This window comes from Ananas comosus, linkage group 21, assembly GCF_001540865.1.
Source record: "Ananas comosus cultivar F153 linkage group 21, ASM154086v1, whole genome shotgun sequence".
In the NCBI taxonomy this organism is placed as follows: domain Eukaryota; kingdom Viridiplantae; phylum Streptophyta; class Magnoliopsida; order Poales; family Bromeliaceae; genus Ananas; species Ananas comosus.
In genome coordinates this window covers 1,419,811-1,441,202 of record NC_033641.1, presented here as the reverse complement: position 1 = coordinate 1,441,202, position 21,392 = coordinate 1,419,811, and the positions used below count along the sequence as shown (strand labels likewise).

At 35.9% G+C, this 21,392-nt stretch overlaps 1 protein-coding gene across 1 annotated transcript; it reads right to left on the bottom strand.

Annotated features, from left to right (window-relative positions):
* LOC109726533 (DNA repair protein RAD50) lies at positions 300 to 20,856 on the bottom strand. The gene is made up of 27 exons (XM_020256163.1): positions 20,585 to 20,856; positions 20,394 to 20,480; positions 19,534 to 19,701; positions 19,260 to 19,435; positions 18,584 to 18,698; positions 15,769 to 15,997; positions 15,106 to 15,284; positions 14,602 to 14,772; positions 14,076 to 14,180; positions 12,972 to 13,079; positions 12,676 to 12,887; positions 12,464 to 12,556; positions 11,510 to 11,637; positions 9,660 to 9,774; positions 9,443 to 9,572; positions 7,104 to 7,313; positions 6,541 to 6,749; positions 5,690 to 5,891; positions 4,815 to 4,984; positions 4,180 to 4,504; positions 3,301 to 3,426; positions 3,159 to 3,211; positions 2,633 to 2,783; positions 2,498 to 2,560; positions 1,493 to 1,626; positions 1,240 to 1,368; positions 300 to 698 (listed from the first exon to the last, which is right to left on the bottom strand). Exons 1-27 carry the CDS (start codon positions 20,705 to 20,707, stop codon positions 659 to 661), a joined length of 3,951 nt encoding a protein of 1,316 aa, XP_020111752.1. The 5' UTR covers positions 20,708 to 20,856; the 3' UTR covers positions 300 to 658.

Sequence of the window (21,392 nt, the reverse complement as noted above, 5' to 3'; positions counted from 1 at the left end):
AAAATAAACCCCATCCAACCAAAACACATTAATGATTTTATTTTATTTGGTAGATTAACATTGTACTCCACAATTCTAGATCATATCTCATCAAGCAAGATTTAAAGCGAATTGAAGTACCTGATGATCCAATGTTGTCGAACACTAAGAACATTTAACTTGTGGAGAATTTTAACCTTAAACTCTGACAAACTCATTCTCCACATTGTAAGAAATAAATTTATCAATGGTCCACCGAGAGTAGGTTTGCATCTTCAGGCAGTACAACGGCTCAAGAGCAACATTCACCGATACACATGAAACAAAAGCAATTCCCACAAAATATTCATTGCACATAGACATGTTAAGATGAATTTCTTGTTCTTTCTACCCGAACTTTCACTGTTATATTTCATAGAAGTCCATTTTTGAATTTACAATGCTTCTCAAAAGGAGTGCATCAGTAACTACAACCGGCAAAAAGCAGCCCATAAGTGATCTTTTAAGTTAAGGAAATTATCACTAGAGGGCTCAAAACTTGGCTGCTTATCGTGAAGCAGCACTCAAAATTCTTTGACGAAAAACAACTCTGCTGCTGATATACAAAAGCATGAGGATTGAATGGTGAAGCAGATGAAATTCATAACATGTACATCAAAATCTCTCCTCAGGATTGCTATCAATCGAATATGTCTTGTACTTCAATTATGCTGTGTTGACTGCAATTTATCATTCAAACTTCGTCAAATAAGAGATAAGATAACAGAAAAGGAAAAGAAAAAAAAAGAAGAGGGGAGTGAGATTGGTCGGTTTTGTTAGAGGTTTCCTTCTCAAAATTGAATCGTTATGAATTATGAGATGAACCGAAGAAACCAAATAAAATGTTCACTTCGGTTGATTTACTCAATTTGAATAAATGTCATTTGGGCTAATATACATCAAATGACTAAATAATGGTTATAAATATGAATTTTATCCTAAAATCTTTAGTCCAACAAAACAGTGGTTAAAAGTTAAACATTTCAAGTGTTTGATCAAATACCAATGGCAATAATACGTCAAACTACAAAAAAAATATATTAATTCAGTTTATTCAATTTTTTCTGGTGCCCAATTCACAAAAGCAAACTGAACCAGATTATAAATAAATCCAAACATAATGAATAGTTATTAGTATGTTCAGTAGAGCAAATGGTGCTCACCCCGTTAAATTAGATACTAACAATACAAAAGGAAAAGGATTGGGGCTTGTAGGCTTACTGTTCATCCTTTGTGACACGATAATATTTTTCAGCGTGCTGGCGTTGGCCGATCAGCTGAGCAAATCTCTCATCATGAGTGATTACTATCAGCTGAAAATTCTCCTGACCCTTTCTATCTTCCATTATTCTGCATTGATGTGTGTGTGTGTGTGTGTGTGAGAGAGAGAGAGAGAGAGAGAGAGAGAGAGAGAATCTTGTTAGATGACCAACTCAGTGGCTAGATTATAATTTTTTTCCGTTTAGGAATTAACCTTAAGAGAGCTGCTGCAAGGCTTTCAGCATTAGGTCCATCCAGATTTGTAGTCGGTTCATCTAGTGCAAGTATTCCGCAATTGAGGCAGAATGTTTCTGCCAGCGCCAGTCTTATTATGAGTGAAGCAAGAACCTAAACATTGCAGCGAAAATCTAATCAAGATTAAAATTGAAAGTAATAAAAGTTAAAGTGAATTGTACCAAGAGTGCCCAACTTGTTAGAATAAAATTTCATTTTGGTAAAAATGTACAAAACTTACCTGAACTATGGAACATTTTGAATTGGCTGCTCAACCTTTCAAAATTTTGATTTTATTACCCAACCTTTTAATTTGTTTGACTTTGAGTCAGTCAATGACACTTTGACTTCAAAATTTAAGCTAATTACTTACTTTCATGAATTTATAATTGAGAAAATTGCATGAAATATACTAACTAAACCTACAAAGATGAACGATGCACACAAATTTTGAAGTTAAAAAGCTGTTGACTAACTCAAATTAAACAAATTAAAAGGCTGGTAGTAAAATCAAAATTTTCAAAGGTTGGATAGCCAAATCAATATGGTCCATAGTTCAGGTAAGTTCTATACGTTAAAAACCTTTGATATTTGGTCCTCAGCCTTTAAATTATTACGACTCAGTCCCTCATCTTTACATTCTCTTGCAATGTTAACCTTTCTGTTTAAATTTTCTCTGTAAAACTTGAAAGTATCAATGTAATTGATGTTATGTTGTATAACTGCTGTGTTACATTTGGACTTCCTTATTGTGTGCTACAGTTGATTTTGCTTTTATGCCAAGTATGCGACAGCCATAAGGCTGTCACTCCATCTTCTGACTGTTTTTTGTAGAAATTTAGCAAAGAAATTATGACTGCAGCAATCTAAAGATTAAGGACCAAAGTGAAACAAAGTTAAAAGGTTGAGGACCTCCGCAATAGTTACAGTATCTTCTGTCAACTGATATCAAAGAAATTTAGTTCAATGCAAAGCGAAGCATCACCTTCTGACCAGCACTACATCTTCCCCTCATTTCCAGCTCAGCATCACCAGTTTGCATAAGGACCTAATTGAAAAATATGAAATTAAACCAATACTAAGGTTGTACGTCGATGCGTTAATAATTGATCTAACTTACCCGATAGCTGTATGATCGAGTTCCAGCACCCTCAGAATCAGAATGAATACTTATATAATCAATATCCTGCCCTCTGTATGTCTGCTGCCATAATTCTTTAATTATTTTATTTATCTCCTCCATTTTCATCGTATGGAACCGCATAAGCGCCCTTCACAAGAAAAGAAGCATTTCAGGCTTCACAACGAGATAATTAGGAAATCAATCTCATCAATCCAGTATCTACTATGATTCCATTCAATTATATCGCTTTTTTCATAAATAATTAATACATACTAAATGAAAGAGATCAATTCATTGATAAGTAGGGAAAAAACTAATGATCCGAAAACAGAGGTCCAGGGATGTGATTGTATTCCGCTATCTGATTCATAGTTAATTACATTATGATTTAAATGTTTTTGCTACATTAGAAAACATGAAAAAACACAAATAAGTTGTAAACACAAAAAGAAAATGAAAAACTAGAAAGTGTGGTCATTCACAACATAAGAAATATAATTCAGTTGTTTCTACTAGTTCTCACTTATCAAGAGCACTGTAATAGCGGTCCAAGTCCTTATTTGCCATTTCAGTTGTCTGCAACCAAAGCAATAAGCAATGAATATCCATGTATCAATAAGATTGAAAAGCTAACACAATTCAAGCTGGAAAAGCTGCACATGTACCTTAAGTTGGATAAGCTGATTGAAGTATCGCTTGTCGATGTCGTTGTATTGTGACTGTTTAAGGTCGAGCTTATGCTTTGAAATGTTACTTTGATAGACAGAAAGAGTTCCATGACACCTATTCAACTGCACAATTGGCATCGTAAGTCAATTCTCTCATAAGTTGACACTTGAAACATGCCAATAGGAGTAACATGAAGCAAGCAATATTTTTTATGACAAACTATCATATTTTTATGACAAATTACACAAGCAAAATGAAAATTTTTGTATGCATAGCTGTGCATACATAAACATTATAGACAATAATGCACTGTGATACTGCTGAAGGGAACATTTGATAAGAGTTTGAAGAGTTTTCTTAAATCAATGAGCAAAAGAAGATAAATATCCAGAGATGCCATAATTTGCAAATAAGAAGGAAACCATCACTTCTAAGCTCAACAAATTAAACAAGAAAAAGGAAAATCAGATCTATCCAACAGTCATAGTTCATAAGATAGTGGGTGTCTTTCCTGATTTAACTACCAAAGAAAACATTGAAATTTTTTTGGCTCAGAATTTGCAAGTAACTTCCACAGAAACTCAACCCACTAACAAAAGAATTTAGCATGGCCGTTGTGTCAAATGTCTAAGATCATTGTCAGAACCCAGGTAACCCCATTAAACCAATTGACAAACCTCATTATTCTGACTGGCTTGAAGGTATGTCTGATCATGGACAGAAAGGCGGATAAAGCAAATGGTAAATAACCATGCGCATAAAAGAAGTCAATATAGTAGAGATGGAAGAGATGTGCATAAAAGAAGTCAATATAGTAGAGATGGAAGAGATGCGCATAAAAGAAGTCAATATAGTAGAGATGGAAGAGATGGTACCTCTGAAAGAAGCCTTTCTTTTTCTTGCAAATGTCTCTTGAGATCAGCTTCTAAGGTTGACATACTACCAATAGATAGAACTTTCTCTTCTAAAGATTCTATCTCATGCGTGAGTTGATCTACTTCTGCTTTTGTTTTTCTATAATTTAAATTGTCATCAATATTCCTTTTCAATTGATCCTGATTCCTTAGTAGCTCCTTACTCTTGTTTAAATCAGCTGAAATTTCCTGTTTTCTGTTCTCACATTTCTGTAGTTGAGATTCAGAAAGAGTGTGTTTTTCTTGAAAATCCTTGAGCCTTTCTACTTTCTTCGAATCAAGGTACCTAATATATGAAGGTTTCACAAGTCATTTAAAAAAAAAACCAAGAGAAGCCAAAATTATATGAAACCATCGTTATTACAGCTTTCCAGTTTCCACTACAGCAGAAGCAAAATCTTCAAACTGAATTTTCTGCCTTTTTAAGGCCAAACAAGCTCATTGGCTTCCTGTCCATATCAAAAGCTCCAGACCATTTATAGCAAAATGTCAGGTTCCTTTGTGAAGCTTCTGCTTTCTAGAGTAGAATAGCTGTTTTGGAAGTAACGCCAACCAGTCGCAAAAGATGTTTAAACATATCATTGGCTGGAACATACTCTTTAATTCTTGCATTAAGTGTCAAAAGTGTTTCAATTTCTTGTTGGAAGCTCCTCTTTCGTTCTGCTTGCTCATCATACTCCTTTTCAAGTTTCGACTTTAAACTTGTGTGTTCCTGGAGCAACTTCTCCTTTTCCTTTACCAATGGACCCAGAGCATCTTCTAAATGCTAGAAAGATCACAATAGGACTAGTTAGAAGGTGATATCTACTGTAATCTTTATCTAATATTTTCAGCATAAAAAATGAGAATATATGTAAAAGAGTAAGCATGAAATGGAAAATCAACAAAAAATTTCACAACAAAAATTGAAAGATTAACATTCAGCCTATGATACAATACCTGATAACAAACACTGTTGAATCTTTGGCAACTGAATGGTACAGACATTAATACGAGCATAAATTAACAACAAAGTACCTAAATTCCATCCAGTCCTTTTGAACATAACCAAGAGTGCTAAAAATGAATATCAACAAACTATGTGATGAACTTCCAGAATTCTTATGCCTTGCACTCTAGATTTCGCATGCTCGTAGTTGTAAATTGTAATCAATAGTTCTTTCATTGTTTATTTCGCTACCATTATCGCTTGAATGAGAGGATATTCTATAATTGCTTTTCATTTGGACCGTAACACCATTGTGGCATGCGTATGGCTATCCTTAATGACCAAATAAAAGCCCTTAATTCTCCTAACTTATATGTTATAAGCCATTAGCACACAAAGTTACGATAAATAAGTTTGATAGACAATGAGTTCTTTTTTGTATTAAAGAAAATTTACTATTTCATGTCTATGAGAGACACCCTAGGAGTGGCCCTTCTTACTACAAAAGCAAAAAAAGGGAATATTTGGGGGATGATGATTTACCTTCTCATCAAGGTCCGCTTGAGTTTTATCCTCAGCTAGAAGAACTAAATCCTCTTCTGCTTTCTTGACTTTATGCAATATGCTAGATGCTTTTAGCTTCTCCTCCCTTAACGCATGCCACCTCATCTGGATGTTCGACAGATCGTCATTGAGGAATCTCTGCTCTTCCCGGAGATTCTCGACTTCAGTATTCAATGTGTCTCTGCCCGATAAAGTTCAATAATCTCAAAGATTAGAAGCACTTACATAAAAAAGTGTTATAAAATCCATCACTAGATAACTGCAACAATCTAAATCGTTAACTTTCAGTAATCCACATATCTTACAGCCAATGAATAAGAAGAGGAATTTATCGTAGCAATTTTTCCTAGTTCTATGCAAAATCCAAATGAGAAGTCATGATGTTTGCAACGTGCAAATATATACTGATTCTAGCTTCTGACTAAGATTTTTTTAACTATAAGAATAAATAAAAGTAATAGTTTCAATACCCAATAATTTGTCGAGGTGAAGAATTGACTCTTAAACCTCAAAATTTAGAGGATTTGAACTCGGTTTATCCCACTACAAGAAACTACATCGATGATATCACATTCTAATTCATCCATGCCAGCCCCTTTCTCATTGTTTGATAATACATGCCATCTAAATTATAATATAGCAAGCAATTAAACTAAATGAATCAAAACAATTTACCATTCTAAATTTGTTTCATGTTTATTTCTAAGCATCAATGTATGAAGACTAAAACTGCATACATGATACATGAGATAGACTGCCACTGCACATAGTTGCACTTGAAATTTTAAATGTATTTCATTTAAGAAATCTTGAAAACAGAAAAAGATTACCTTTTGCTCTGCAAAGCATTCAACTGTAATTGAATTTCCTCCAGAGTTTTGGCACCTTGCCCTCTAGAATCAAGCTTATATTCGAGTTCTTCAACTTGAGGTTTCAAATTATGGATTTCCTGCAAAAGCCGGTCAACAGCTTCTGCTGGTTGTACCAAAGCTTCCACAGCATCTTTATCTGCCTTGACATGAGCCAGAACCCCTACTAGCTGCAGTTAAAGTGCCATTTTTATTGCCAATCCATCCGTAAGAGGGCATATCAGCAGCATTGTATTAGAGTTTTAAGCAGTAGGCTTAGTTGTTGTCGAAGCAAGAAAAGAAGAGAACATTTGGTAAACTAACAACAGAGCGCAGGATAGTAGAATAATGCATCATCTATTTATTAATTTAATATGTACGATAAATGGAGGTTAAAGATAGTGCATAGAAAGCAGCAAGAAAAATAACTCCATTTAAATATGAGGATAAAAAAAAAATCAGGAAGCAGCTGTGGTTTGTCAAGGTACGAGATTGAATAAATAAATCACAACAAGAGAAACTGAAAATTAGAGGTAAACATTTACATCATCAAATGCCTGTGTCTTCTGATTGAGCTCCTCCATTAGCTCATTCAAAGTCTTCTCCGCTAAAGGCATAGTTTCTTTTCCGAGCTTCACATATTCCTCATATATCATACGGAGCTTGTCCAACTGCTGGAAGGTTGTATCAGCATTCGAGCACTCCACTGCTAATAACTTCATATGCTCAGCTGAACTTGCACTTTTCACTCTTTGCTGAGAAGTATAAAAAAAAGCCTCATTAATGTGATTCTTAAAAAATGTAGGGCCTTTTTGGCCTAGCTTGTGGTAGTATTGTTTGACTAGAGCTATTCGAAAAAGCACCAATTTCTTTTTCTTTCATTAGAATATCCTCAAGAGCTTCCTGCAGCAACAGAAGCAGCATCTCCAAAATGGAGCTTCTATGCTTATGGCCAAAAGCCCATTTAAGCTTCCCCACAACAAAAGCTCCAAACATTTTCTTCGCCAAAAGCATGGTTTTTAGAAGATTCTAATTTATGCGCAAACGAAGGAGTTTGAGGAGTATCCGGTGGGTTTGACCTCACCGAAATGGGTGAACTCCTCCTATGTTATTCTATATGGTGTACATTGGAAAATCATGCATATTCATGCTAGATGTAGTCTAAATGAATTTTTGAATGCTTAAGATGTACATGTTACATGTCAAGTTTTACATCCTCTATAGAGTAGAGAGAGAGTTGTATACTAAACTTGCAAGTGAAATGACATTCTTCAGGCCATGTTAGAAATCATGTTATGATTAGTGAGATAAAAGGTTTAACATGCTTGTGGACAAATGATGTATATATGACATAGATAGCATGAACTTCCTGTAGTGACACTTGACTTAGTTAAATGACTAAACCTCTACATTGTGGACATAGAATTCGACCTTTGGGTTGCTAGTACTTGTACCATGTTTTAGACATGATGACCATGGACTCGATATTGCTGATCATGCTTGCTTGCCATTGTGCTCATTCGTACATGCTTATAAGGGTCGCTCCCTACAAGTCGACATTCCGGAGTTAGCCTATGCGACATATGCTCGCCCGTGCGGGATTGGGCGCCGAAGTGGATTGCGGTGGGCGAGGCTCATTCCTAAAGGGAGAATGTTGACTACCACGGGACCATTAGACACAGCGCAAGCCGAACTACACTTGTGTAGGTCCTAGTTGAATTGAACAATGACATTTAAATGCTTAATGTGACCATCACTACTAGATAGTGCATACTAGTTGGATATGCTCATTCATGATAGAGTAGCTTTATTACATGCTAAACATTATGTTAATTGGAGGCATAGTAGCTTAGTAATTTAATACTTGCTTAATGATCATGTTATCTCTCTAGTTATGCTTTTACGACTTATACCTCAGTGACCTAGTGGTGTAATTCACTAATATCCGCAGCTTACCCACTAGAAACTATTGACTAATAGTTTTCATTCCCATTTTGTTGATATTTTTGTTTACAGAGCCATCCACTGCCGGAAAGGCTAGGGACCGCGGCAAGGGGGTCGCATCTAGCTAGACTTAGCGTGGAGATCCTACTAGGTGGTCATCTCTTCTTTTATTTTAGTTGGAGAGATGTGTTGCCTTTGATGTATAGAGACCACCATTATGTATTTAGCCTTTTATTTTGGGGATACCCCGATGTTGTATTTTGAGGATCCTTATTGTTATGTTATTTTCTTTCCTCCTTATCATTAGGGAGTAGTTTATGTTCTTTGCTCTGATATCATGTTAGTTATTGTTACTATCTTGTGCTTTTCCGTTATGTTTGTTGTAGACGCCTTATATATTCTTGGCATATGGCGGGTCTAGGCACGCATTGGGCAGGCTTCCGCTGGGGAGAAGCTTCTCTAATCTAGAAGCTAGCTGAATTGGCATGTAGGTTCATAAACAAAAGACAAAGGGAGCCTCCGAAGATATGATAATAGGCAGAATTGTGGAGATCTCCTCGGCCATTTTGTAATTGACCCTTCAACTTTAGTTTTTGTGAACAACAACCTCTAAACTTTTGCTTGTTTTGGATTGAGTTGCTCTGTCAATTGGATTGGGGATTCTGTTAAAATTTAGGACTCCATTAGCCATGTACTGCTAAATGTTAGTGGAATACCCACAGTTTCATCGTTAAAAAAGAAAATCAAACTGTTTAATTTGATAGAATCATGGTTAAAATTAACAACTTTCCCAACTCAACTAACTAAAATATCTTAAATCAAAACAAGCAAAAGATAAGGCAGTTTAATGAAAAAAGTTAAAAGAGTTGAGGGATCTGTTTCAATATGGCCTGAAAGTGAGGTCTCCATGCATTTTTAACACAGTAATATGTTCTCTAACCTTCTGAACAAACTCGTCCTCTTCATTGGGAGAGAAAGGGCGTTCACAGCATGGACATATATGATGTGCACGAGCCACTCTTTCAAAAGGATCAAACATTTGTCGCATCCCATCAGCAATGTTGTACTTGCTGCATAAATAGTCAAAGATTAGAAGAGTTGAATTTTCAAAGAAAATGACTGGCTGCAAACATGAAGGTTGGAACATCAGTGATAACCTTTTCTGAACATCTCTTTTCTCCATAGCATCTAGAAGAAATTTAGGGAAGGAGTCGATGTCTAAAGATGCGGCAATTAGAGATTGGAGCTTTGAATCGAGAAATCTTCTCTTCGCTGCATGACAGGAATAGTAGTAAGGCATAAAGTTTCCATTACCCAAATAACTGTCAAGAATGGGAATGAAAAAAAAGGAAAAAAAAAAGAGGAAAAAAAACCCAAGTGAATTCTTTTCCAAATCACTCAAAACATTATCTACATAAATTATTTTTCACCTGACTTTTTGTTCATCACGCTTTTATGCCTGAGACAAACAAATTCCTCAACTTCAACAACAGTTTTGGAGACTCTTCTTGGAATAATGAAAAATTGAAAAAAAAAAAACAAACAAAAAGTATACATCAAACTCCAGAATCCAGATGCCTTAAATTTGTTTGCAAATCTAGTATTCCCCTGCCTGTGTAATAGGAATCAAATTGAGATGCCAAGGTGGTGAGGAACAACTAAATTCTGCTTTTCAACCACAGATAATGGTTTCAGCTTTCAAATGACATTAACTGATCTCATCTTTTCGGAAGTTGTTACCAACAAGTCGCTAGCAAAGTTCGAAGTCTACTTGCTTCACATTTTCAGCTAAATTCATTTCGGAAAAAAAAAAATGAACAAAGTGGATAGCATGCTACCGTTCTCTCAAAAAAAAAAAAATCACAGAACCCCTCTATGGCAAAGAAAACCAATGTCGTCTGATTCCATTTTGTAGGCTTTCCAGCTGCCTGTGTCTCTGTTCTCATACCCAGCTCTTTTTTCCTTTCAGACATTATCTTCTTTATATCATCTTTCTCTCTCTAATTACAACCCAATATATCAACCCATTTTATTCATTCAGTGAATGGCCTTTGAACCACCTTAATGACCATAAGGCAAACTCATCCATGGTTACAACCTAACGATACAGCACTGCTGGGTGCAGACAGGCTTGATTGAACAGCTTACAAGAACTTTAAAGTTTAAACGTCCAAAAGCTGAAATCACTATAGGCTGCAAATGGCAATTTATTTGCTTCTCACCACCCTGTCATCTCGGCTGGCATCCTATATCCCAGCCACACTAGCAGGGAATCACAGATAAGCAACATAGATTAGTGCGAGCCCAAATTTATGTTTATTTTGAGGCCTCATTTGGTACTTCAGTTTCTTTTTCTTTCATGAACTCAAATTCTATGCCCTTGAACGCCTCAGAGTGGACTTCTATATTCTTGTTATTGTTCTTCTTGTTGGTTAGCTTGCTTCTTTTCTTACAAAAACAATGATACAAGAAAGGAAATTTTTCACTATATACTCTACTTTAGCAGGAAAACAAACCCAGTAGATGTATAGATTGTAAATAATCCACCAACGGCTCGTACATTCAATTATATACAATTTAAGTTTCAGAGAAAAACAAGAAAAACAAGAAAAATGTGAGCAGTATCAAATGAGATCTCAAAGCATTATTTATAAAAATCTTTTTCCTTGTAGGGGACGCTCCTTTTCTGCACAGCCCATGCTCAAACAATAAGGTACCATCACCCTACTGGCCAACTAGTCTTTGAGGTTTTAAAGTAAGCGAAACTGTAATATATCTCATTAAGGATATGTATGAAATCAAGGAGCTAAATGGTAGCATCTCTCATTGAGGTCAACAATCTTCCATATTGATGCAAAAAACAACATGAGACAGATGACAACGTAAAGAAGATAAAATAAATAAAACAAACTTTGCCAAGTGAAGTTACACTCATTCGCGATGTACAGGAAACAGAGATAAAGAAAAGACGAAGAATGCTTATATGACTCCTAGTTGGTGAATTTACCATCCATATCTTTTTGAAGCTTTGACAGGTGAGCTTTAGTATCCTGTATTTTCATCTGCACCAATTTTACCTCTTTCTCTGCTTCAAGAGTTTTAGAGTTCAAGTCATCATACTCCTTTTTTAGAGATCTGAAAAAGATGATAGAAAACCTTATTATTTATTATAACACAAAAGGCAAAAAAATACAACAATGCCATATACCAGGTGCAGAATGTTAAGACAAAGAGTTTGCTTAGGCAATATGATGATATGATGGTGTATTGGTGTAATAAATTTATAACCTACATAGATGCAGAGGTAGCAAAAGAGTCCTTCCAATGGAGAAAATTATAACATGATCAGATATTTGTCCCACATGGCTACAAATTTTCCACTATAGTCTACTTTTACCTATATTTGTAGAGATTACTTTTGAACCATCTAAAGATATGTACAGCAAATTCAGGAACTAGAATAACAAAAGTCACACTAGAGAAACATCCTTGATCTAGATTCATTTGGGTGTTACTCTTCAGCTAAGCAGTCGTAGGAGTTTAAAGAACAACATATAGTTAGAACTTAGAAGACAAATCTTGTCAGACTGAAGCTTCTGAATACAAAAGATATGCATCTGTCAAGGAAATAAGGAACAGGATCACATCAATATATGAAAAAATTGATGCAAAATGACTAAGATTGAAAGCTTAATAAATTTGCTTTAGGATCTCAAACAGTAAATGCTACATTAGTAAAAGAAAGTTTGCTTTGCCGTGAGCAATTTGAATCTACAAATGATAAGGTTTTGTTGGCAAAAGGAAGTTAACCCAAATAGCAGGTACCACAAAATGTAAAGAAATATAAAACTAAAAAAGGGATGCTATATTATTGGGTTAAATGATACTCATTTAAGTTGAACAATTGCCTAATACACGTGTAAATCCAAATAGAAGAAAGGAAAGAGTCTTTAGGACCAACCCGAAGGTGTTAGCAATCTCCTTCTTAAGATCCTTTTCAGAAGGAAGCCTCCCCTTAAGCACACCTCTAATTTTGTCTTTGTTTTCATCCATTCTGAAAGTTAAAGAATATAGATGTTACTTTCTACTGAATCTCAAGGCACTGAGTGGGGCGGAAGGATTACAAATTTTGGATAAAAGAAAAAAAAAAATGAGGAAAAACAAAGGACATGCATCTTTTTCAGCTTCCTCTTGCAGCTTTCTAATTCTTCCTTCTTCAAATCTAGTTTCACTCTATCCTCAGAATCACTAGCCAAGACATCTTTCTCACGGTACAGAGCTCTGATCTTCTGCTCAATGCTAAATATCTCCGTCCTTTTTTGGTTTATTGTTGATTCATAGTCCCTCTCTCCCAAGACAAGAGTTTTCCTCTCAACCTCGATTTGCTACAATCAAAACAAAATGAAAGATTTTATTTTCATATGAATAGTTAAGAACTTTTTCCTAACGAGATGAGAAAGAACAAGCACCAGGTTTCTCTCCCGATCATCAATGTGCGCCAGATTAAGGTTTGATAGTTCTTGTTCAGCAAAATCTCGCTCATTCTCCTTCTCTTTTATGCGCTTTGAAATTCCAAACTGAGGATAAATATAATACAGAAATTATTTTACAAACAAATGACAAGGGCTGTTTCGCCAAGCTAGAGCTTTTGCACCAAAAGAAAAAAATTAAATAAAGAAATATATATAAATATATGAATATAAATGTATAAGTATATATATGTATATGCATGTATAAATATATATATAGAGTTAAGCTAAAATACTATTAGTAGCAAACGAGCTTCGTTGCTACCGATTTGTTTTCGATGATGGAGCCTCTGAATCGACGATCGGCACCATTAAACATGATCTAGGCCACTTAATAATCGGCACCACTAATGTATTTAGAATTCAAATTTCTTTTTTTTTCTATATTGTTCTCTTGTACATCAAGTGGAAAATAAAAAATGAACGGCTAAAAATAAATATCCTTTAAAAGTGATGATAGAATTTTTATAATCAAGATCAAGAGTGTAGATCTTGTTTCAAATAGTTTAAGGAATTTTCTAACAAAAATTCAACTGATTTAAATTCTTTTACACCATTAAATGAGAAAATGACTCATATCAACCATTAAAATTATAAATTTTGCGACCCTTTGATCATTAGATCACTAATGTCGAAAAAATTTAAAATGTGATTTCTAAATATTTCAAGTAATCTAGATCATGTTCAACGGTGCCGATCATCGATTCGGAGGCTCTATCATCAAAAACAAATCGGTAGCAACAAAGTCTGTTTGCTACCGACAATATTCTAACTCAACTCTCTCTCTCTCTCTCTCTCTCTCTACACACACACACATATATATATATTCGACTGTTTCCCACTACAACAGAAACAAAAATTTCAAATTAGAGCTTTTGCTTTAGAACCCAAAGCTCATTTCAACTTCCCGGCATAGAAAATTTCAGACATCTTGTTAGCCAAACGTGGCTTCTCAAAGCTGGTTCTCCCAGTAGAAGCCAGACCTAACAAGTATTAAATAGAGTGGTTGAAGCTAAAACCAAAATGTACATTTCCAGAACAGACCTTAGATTCAATCTTAGCTTGCCTCTGGCCTTCGATTTCAGAGCAACGAGCATTTACCGCAACATAACGCTCCCATAGAAACTTCAGTTCCATCTCACCAGCTTTCTGCATAAGCAGAATGCATCATGCCAAAGCATTAAATTTAGTATTACAGGAACAATATCTTAATCTAATGTAAAGAAATAACTTCAAGCGTCATTGGAATACTGCATGGCAAAAATTGAGGCTTTTGGCGGCATGTGAAAGGAGAGAAATAAAAACTCAGTCCCTTTGAAGGTTATCTTAATGGATTCACACAACCAATTTTGTTTTTGCATTTCAGTTTCTCTAATCATAAAACAACAGTAAGGAGGGTACAAACATTTGCACGAGTGACTCATTTTATGCAGCAGTTGTAATGATTACAACAGGAAGAAAGGTGAAAGACAATTGAATGAATATTTCAAGATAAGACAATTGCAGCCACATAAAATCATATAAAGTATGTACTTGAGATAGCAAACTTCAAGTTTCACTATGCAAGCACCTTCTTATCCTGTAAATCCTTCTCAAGATCTAATAACCTCATCTTTAGTCTGTTTGTCAGGTTGACAGCCACATCATTACTGAAAGGGGCATCAGGAAGAGACCCAAGATTATGTTTCGTAAATATCTTCTGGATGGTCGAATCACGTTCGTGCCTCACAACATTATGAGCCTGAAAGATGTGCACCATCATTTGAAGCACAACATGTGTAGTAAAATAAAATATTGAGGGCCTGTATGGCCTGGTTGGAGCTTCGGTAGAAAAATGCTGTTAAGTCGGTCGAAAGACAACAGCAGTTTTTTCACTTCACTTGGGAAAATTAGAAGCTTCAAACTAAGGCTTCCGCTTTATGGCTTAGAAGCTCATTTAGCTTCCCACCATTGCAAAACCTCCAAATCTTTCATTTTCCAAATGCATAGTTACTACATTTCAGAGTGAAGAAGCTTTTCTAGAGGCCAGACAAAACAGCCCGTGAAAGGCCAAAACAGAAACCTAGCAAATTACATCAGCTTCAGCCTGAAGTTTTCCAATCTCACGCATAGAATCGTTGATGGTCTGCGACAGCAAGGAACTTTTAGTCTCTTCATCCTTCATCTCCCTCTCCAGCTTATTAATTTTAGTCTCTAATAAAGCAATTCTCTCTTCAAATTTTGTTTGCCATTCCCTCAGCTCCTCGTCAGTATCTAAACGGAAAGGAAGACAGTTGTTAATCCGGCAGAAAGTTGACACGCTGAGGACCTATTTTGGTCCAGGTGAAGCTTCTACAAATGTGATTTTTGTTTAGAGCTGTTTAGAGAAGCAATAAGCTAGTGACATCTTCTTTCTTAGAATCTCCTCAGCAGCTTCTTACATCAGCAGAAGCAGTAGTTCAAATAGGACCTGCTTTTGGAACCCAAATCTCACTTAAGCTTCTCAACACAATAAGAATTCTATACTTTTTGTTAGCTAGACTGTTTTCCAGAAACTTCTGATTTTATCAGGTATATATTGGAGTTCTGCTTTTTCGGGCCCAAAAGCTCATTTAGCTTTGTGCCCCAGTAAAAGCTCGACAGTTTCTGTTAGCCAATGTTTGGCTACTAAAAGCTTCTGGTTTTTAGAGTAGAGAAGCTCCTTTAAAGCTAGGTTGAACAAAAAATATATCAGGCCCCAAGAAGAGGAAGCGAGTACCTTCATTTTCCTCCACGAGAGCAGCATATTGTGTCTGCTGAAGCTTGAACAACGTGCTTCTTGCAGTAGTATTGGTTGAAATCTGATCTTGAAGCTTCCTCAATTCCTTCAGAGTTGTTTCAGTATGAGTGATCTTACTCTCCACGCCTTGGATGCTCATCTCTAGTTCTTTCATTTGGGTTTTCAAGGATTCAGATTTCTCTTGATCTTGAGCAATATTCTCACGAAGCTGTAACAAGAACCATCATTAGTATGTCCTGAAACAGCACAGAAAATGTTGTCAAAAGAGAAACAAATACAGCCTAATACAAAATGAGCAGTAAATGCAAGAAACAAGTATCAGTAAATGCAAGAAACAAGTATCAACTGTTTGTCATGAATCTGAATCCAACAAGTACAAACTAGAAAATGACATACTTGTAGCATTCAACCCATTGATAAAGAAGCATACTTCAAAAACTTCCAGAGTTGACTCAAAACTTGGAAGAGTTCTATCTTAGTGCAGCTTGATCTCAAGTTGACTCAGATATAAGCTCAGTGTACGGAACTCAGAGAAGTCAAGCTTGGAGAAACTCAGTTGACTTGGTGAGAAATCAGAAACTCAATACTAGTCATTGAGCTCAGGCGGGTTTTAGTGTAGTTAAAATTAGCCTCTTCTTCAAAATAACCCAGGCTTATTGAGAACAATATCGCAATAGTTAGAAATATATTAGAATTTATTTAAGCACAAAAAATGAATTGAGTCAAGTCTCTTCTTTTCTGACTTATGATAAAAACTATTACTTCAAAAGTAATATGAGACCATGATGCATAATTGTGATTGAATCGTACGTATATGAGACCATGGTATTAGAACAAGTACTAAAAATAAGAAACAAGTGATATCTCCAAGANTTTTTTTTTTTTTTTTTTTGAGGGAAAACACGCCCTGAAGCGATTTTATGCCTTTGATGACATAAAAGAGAGTACAGTGTTGGAAATTAATACCATTGCAGATCCTTTTATTTTGACAATATCTTACTGCTATTATTCGGGATGATAACAAGGGTCTATCTAGGGGTGGCAATCCAGCTCGCTGTTCGCGAGCCAGCTCGTGTTCGACTCGTTTATTAAACAAGCTGAAAAATGCAGCTCGTATTCGGCTCGTTTACTAAACGAGCGAGCCGATCTCGAGCTTATTTCGAGCCGAACACGAGCGAGCTGACCCCAGTTCGTGTTCGGCTCGAAATGAGCTCGAGATCGACTTGCTCGTTTAGTAAACGAGCCGAACACGAGCTGGATTTTTCAGCTTGTTTAATAAACGAGTCGAACACGAGCTGAGGTCAGTTCGCTCGTGTTCGGCTCGATAACAGCTCGAATACATATATTTTATATTTATATAACTTATTTAATTTATATTTATATATATAAATTAATTTTTATATATATATATATATATATAAAAATTAATTTATATATATAAATATAAATTAAATAAATTATATAAATATTAAATATATGTATTCGAGCTGTTATCGAGCCGAACACGAGCGAGCTGACCCCAGCTCATGTTCGGCTCGTTTATTAACAAGCCGAACACGAGCTGAATTTTTCGGCTCGTTTAATAAACGAGTCGAACACGAGCTGAGGTCAGTTCGCTCGTGTTCGGCTCGATAACAGCTCGAATACATATATTTTATATTTATATAACTTATTTAATTTATATTTATATATATAAATTAATTTTTATATATATATATATATATATAAAAATTAATTTATATATATAAATATAAATTAAATAAATTATATAAATATTAAATATATGTATTCGAGCTGTTATCGAGCCGAACACGAGCGAGCTGACCCCAGCTCATGTTCGGCTCGTTTATTAACAAGCCGAACACGAGCTGAATTTTTCGGCTCGTTTAATAAACGAGTCGAACACGAGCTGAGGTCAGTTCGCTCGTGTTCGGCTCGATAACAGCTCGAATACATATATTTTATATTTATATAACTTATTTAATTTATATTTATATATATAAATTAATTTTTATATATATATATATATATATAAAAATTAATTTATATATATAAATATAAATTAAATAAATTATATAAATATTAAATATATGTATTCGAGCTGTTATCGAGCCGAACACGAGCGAGCTGACCCCAGCTCATGTTCGGCTCGTTTATTAACAAGCCGAACACGAGCTGAATTTTTCGGCTCGTTTAATAAACGAGTCGAACACGAGCTGAGGTCAGTTCGCTCGTGTTCGGCTCGATAACAGCTCGAATACATATATTTTATATTTATATAACTTATTTAATTTATATTTATATATATAAATAAATAATTATATATAATATATATTTTTATTATTTAATTTTTAGCAAAATAAAAATACAAAGGCGAGCTCAATTATAAAAAAACTCAGTTATATGTAAAGTTTCAACTATTACATCAAAGTCTAATGGATAAGATTTTACAAATTTATTTTTTATATATATTTAATCTAATCATTTTTAATTTATTATTCGTTGGCTAGCTCGTGAGCCAGCTCGTGTTCAGCTCGTTAATAAACGAGCCAAAGACGAGCTGAATTTTTCGACTCGATACTTTAACGAGCCGACCCCAGCTCGCTCGTGTTCGGCTCGTTTACACCCCNCCGAACACGAGCCGACCCCAGCTCGCTCGTGTTCGGCTCGTTTACACCCCTAGTCATACAGGGGGTCTCTTAGTTTCTGAGTTATGATAAAAGCTATACGTTCAAAAGAAAAATGAGACCATGATCTAAGGCCACCCCAGATGCATAATTGTGATTGTCAGTACCTTATAGGCTGCATCTTTAAGAGTTTGAAGGTGCTCCAACTTCAGCTTGTAAGTCTTTATCTCCTGTGCTTGATCCTTGTGAAGTTTCTTTATTACTTCCAAAGCTTTAGTGTAACTATAATGGGGAAAAGCCAATAGGAACATTAGGAAAATCTAGTACATAATGACTCCAAAATTAGAAGAGACAAAAGTAGAAAGATTTGAAGTAAATAAAAGCCAATGCGACAACACCTTTTATGTTACATGAAAATTTTTAAGTAAAGCTTAAAGGGAGGAAAAAAAAAATCACAGTAAACCTTTCCGCAAAAAAATGTTGTCTGCCAGAACACAACTGAAGGACAACAATAATAAAAAATGCATCATTAAAATAATTCATTCCAACCTAACATCAGCCCTCTCGGAGTTCAAATTGGAATTTCGGCCAAATAAAACCAAATAATAGTGCGAGTTGCCATGAAAGCTTAAAGCATTATCATGATTTATGAGCACTACACTATTACAGCAATATAGGCAGTTACCTTAATAGTTGTTTTCAGAGTTATCAGCATGTTATGTAACTAAAGAGAAAAGAATGAAGAAGCAAACAAATATCAACATGAAAGGATCGTCAGCTGAGCACAAGGTAAATATGACAACAACTTCTTTGAAAAGACTACAAGGCAAGACTAAGAAGTACCGTGTAGCAGAAAAAATATCATCAAACTTCTTCTTCAATGTCGAAGGATCCTGTAGCGGCCAATTGGACTCGTCCTGGTGAACAAATATGACATTCTCCAATATAGCCTTTGAAACCCCCATCAAAGCTGGTATCTCCCTATCCATGTCGGCACATCTATAGCTAAGGCAAACCTTCTACACTCAAAACACCAATCCAACAAGCAATCAAATAAGTAATAAATCAAATCACTTGTTAATGAGTAACAATTCTAAAGGGACAGACAAAGATTTACTTCTCCGGTATGGGGATTGATGGTTTGGAGTACACTCTCGATAGCCTTGAACTCCATCTTTGAAGCCTTCTGTGTAAGCTGGAATGATCGGATGCACACAACATCCTTTCCTGCAGCTGTCTTGAACCTAAGCTTGATCTGCCCCTTTGTCTCGGTCTCTCCCGCCACCTTCACCAATTACCCAATTACACAAAACCCACTAATCAAAACAATCAAACGAGGAATTTTAATGAGGTTTAACAACTTAGGTAGCCAATTCCACCATTATGAAAAGCCCAATTCAAGTGAAGCAATTCCCACTATTGTAGACAATCAAATGAGCGGTTTCGACAAGGTTTAACGACTTAAAAGTCACTGTTTTCCGCAATGAGGTATGTTTACAAGGTTCAACACCAAGGCTCACCGTTTCCATAATTACAAAAATCCTTATCAAAATGAAGCAAAACCATCTAGTCTAAACAATCCAATGGCAGGTATTGCAGAGGTTTAACACCTTAGGTCACCGATTCATAATTACATGAAACCCAATTCAACAGAAAAAAAAATACTCACCACTCTAAACGATCAAATGAGGGATTTTAACAAGAGATTCCACAGTTAAAAGAAATGCAACAGAATGCAAGGAAAGCTAAGCCCACTACTCTACGTGATCAAATTAGGGAGTTTAAAAAGGTCTGACACTTACAATAAACCAATTCAATTGCAGCAAAGCACAGTAATCCAAACGCTCAAATGAGGAATTTTAACAACTTTAGCGCCTTTATGTCACTGATTCCACAATTACAAAAGATCAAATTCAATTGAAGCAAAACCCACCACGCTAAACATTCAAAAGAGAGATTTTGACCGCGGTTTCGCACCTTGGGGTCGTGGATGAAGCTGTGGCCGGAGCGGGAGTTGGGCGGGAGCTCGCCAGTGCACGATAGCTTCAAACACTCAATAATAGTCTACAAAGAGAGGGAGAGGAGACCATAAGAGCTAGACTGAGATAAGCAATGGAGAAAAGCCCGAAGGGGAAGGGGAGGGGGGGGATAGGGAAGGGTTTAATTACGGTTTTTCCAGCGCCATTGGGACCGACGATAAGCGTGAGGGGCCTGAAGAAGGTGACGACGTGCTTGTTCTCCGGACCGAAGCTCCGGATCCCCTTGATCAGCATCTTGTCCACCGTGCTCATCTTCGATCGCCCGATCCCTCGACCTCGATCGCGATATCAATCTCTCCCCCACCCCCTCCTTCTTCGTCGTCGTCGTCGTCGTCGTCGTCGTCGACGTCGTCGTCGGAGAGTGGTTTTTAGGGTTTTGATGGGGAAGAGAGAGAGAGAGAGAGAGAGAGAGAGAGAGATGGCGCGATGGAAGAGGGCGTGCGAAATGGGTTTTAGGAACAGTTGAAAATGGCATAATTTCATATCTATCCCTGCACAATTTTATAACTACATGTTGATCCTTACAAAGTTTTGTGAATTGTGATTTGGATAAATTGCACTTCTGGTCCCCAAACTTTCGGTCGAATTTTATCTTCATCCTCATACTTTCAAGTTGGACGCAGTAGTACCTAAACTTTTAACAGTCCATTTAGTACTGAGGTCCATGTAATGCTAGTGGGCAAAAACAAAGATAAGACGAGAATATAAAGGAAAATGTTTTTTTCATTTTCAATAGAATCTCAAAAACATGGAGCAATACTTGTACATATACTGGTTTAACCACTGGATCTCGTCGCCTACCTACTAGTTTTTATGATAATTAACTACAAAGGCGCAGTCGATCGACCGCACACAGTCTAGGGCACCAAAATCAACTTAGAGCACATCGAATAAGAAGCTATTTAGTGTGAAACCAAATCAAGAGTAAACCTTCAAG

What these genes read in the sequence shown, in the direction of transcription:
- LOC109726533 (XM_020256163.1), bottom strand. Translation starts at nt 20,707, where the DNA reads ATGAGCACGGTGGACAAGATGCTGATCAAGGGGATCCGGAGCTTCGGT. An exon ending in TCAATCCCCATACCGGAGAA is followed by an intron (nt 19,436 to 19,533) that starts GTAAATCTTTGT and finishes TTTTGAGTGTAG; the next exon opens with AAGGTTTGCCTTAGCTATAG. An exon ending in AACTTCAGGCTGAAGCTGAT is followed by an intron (nt 14,773 to 15,105) that starts GTAATTTGCTAG and finishes CACATCTTTCAG; the next exon opens with GCTCATAATGTTGTGAGGCA.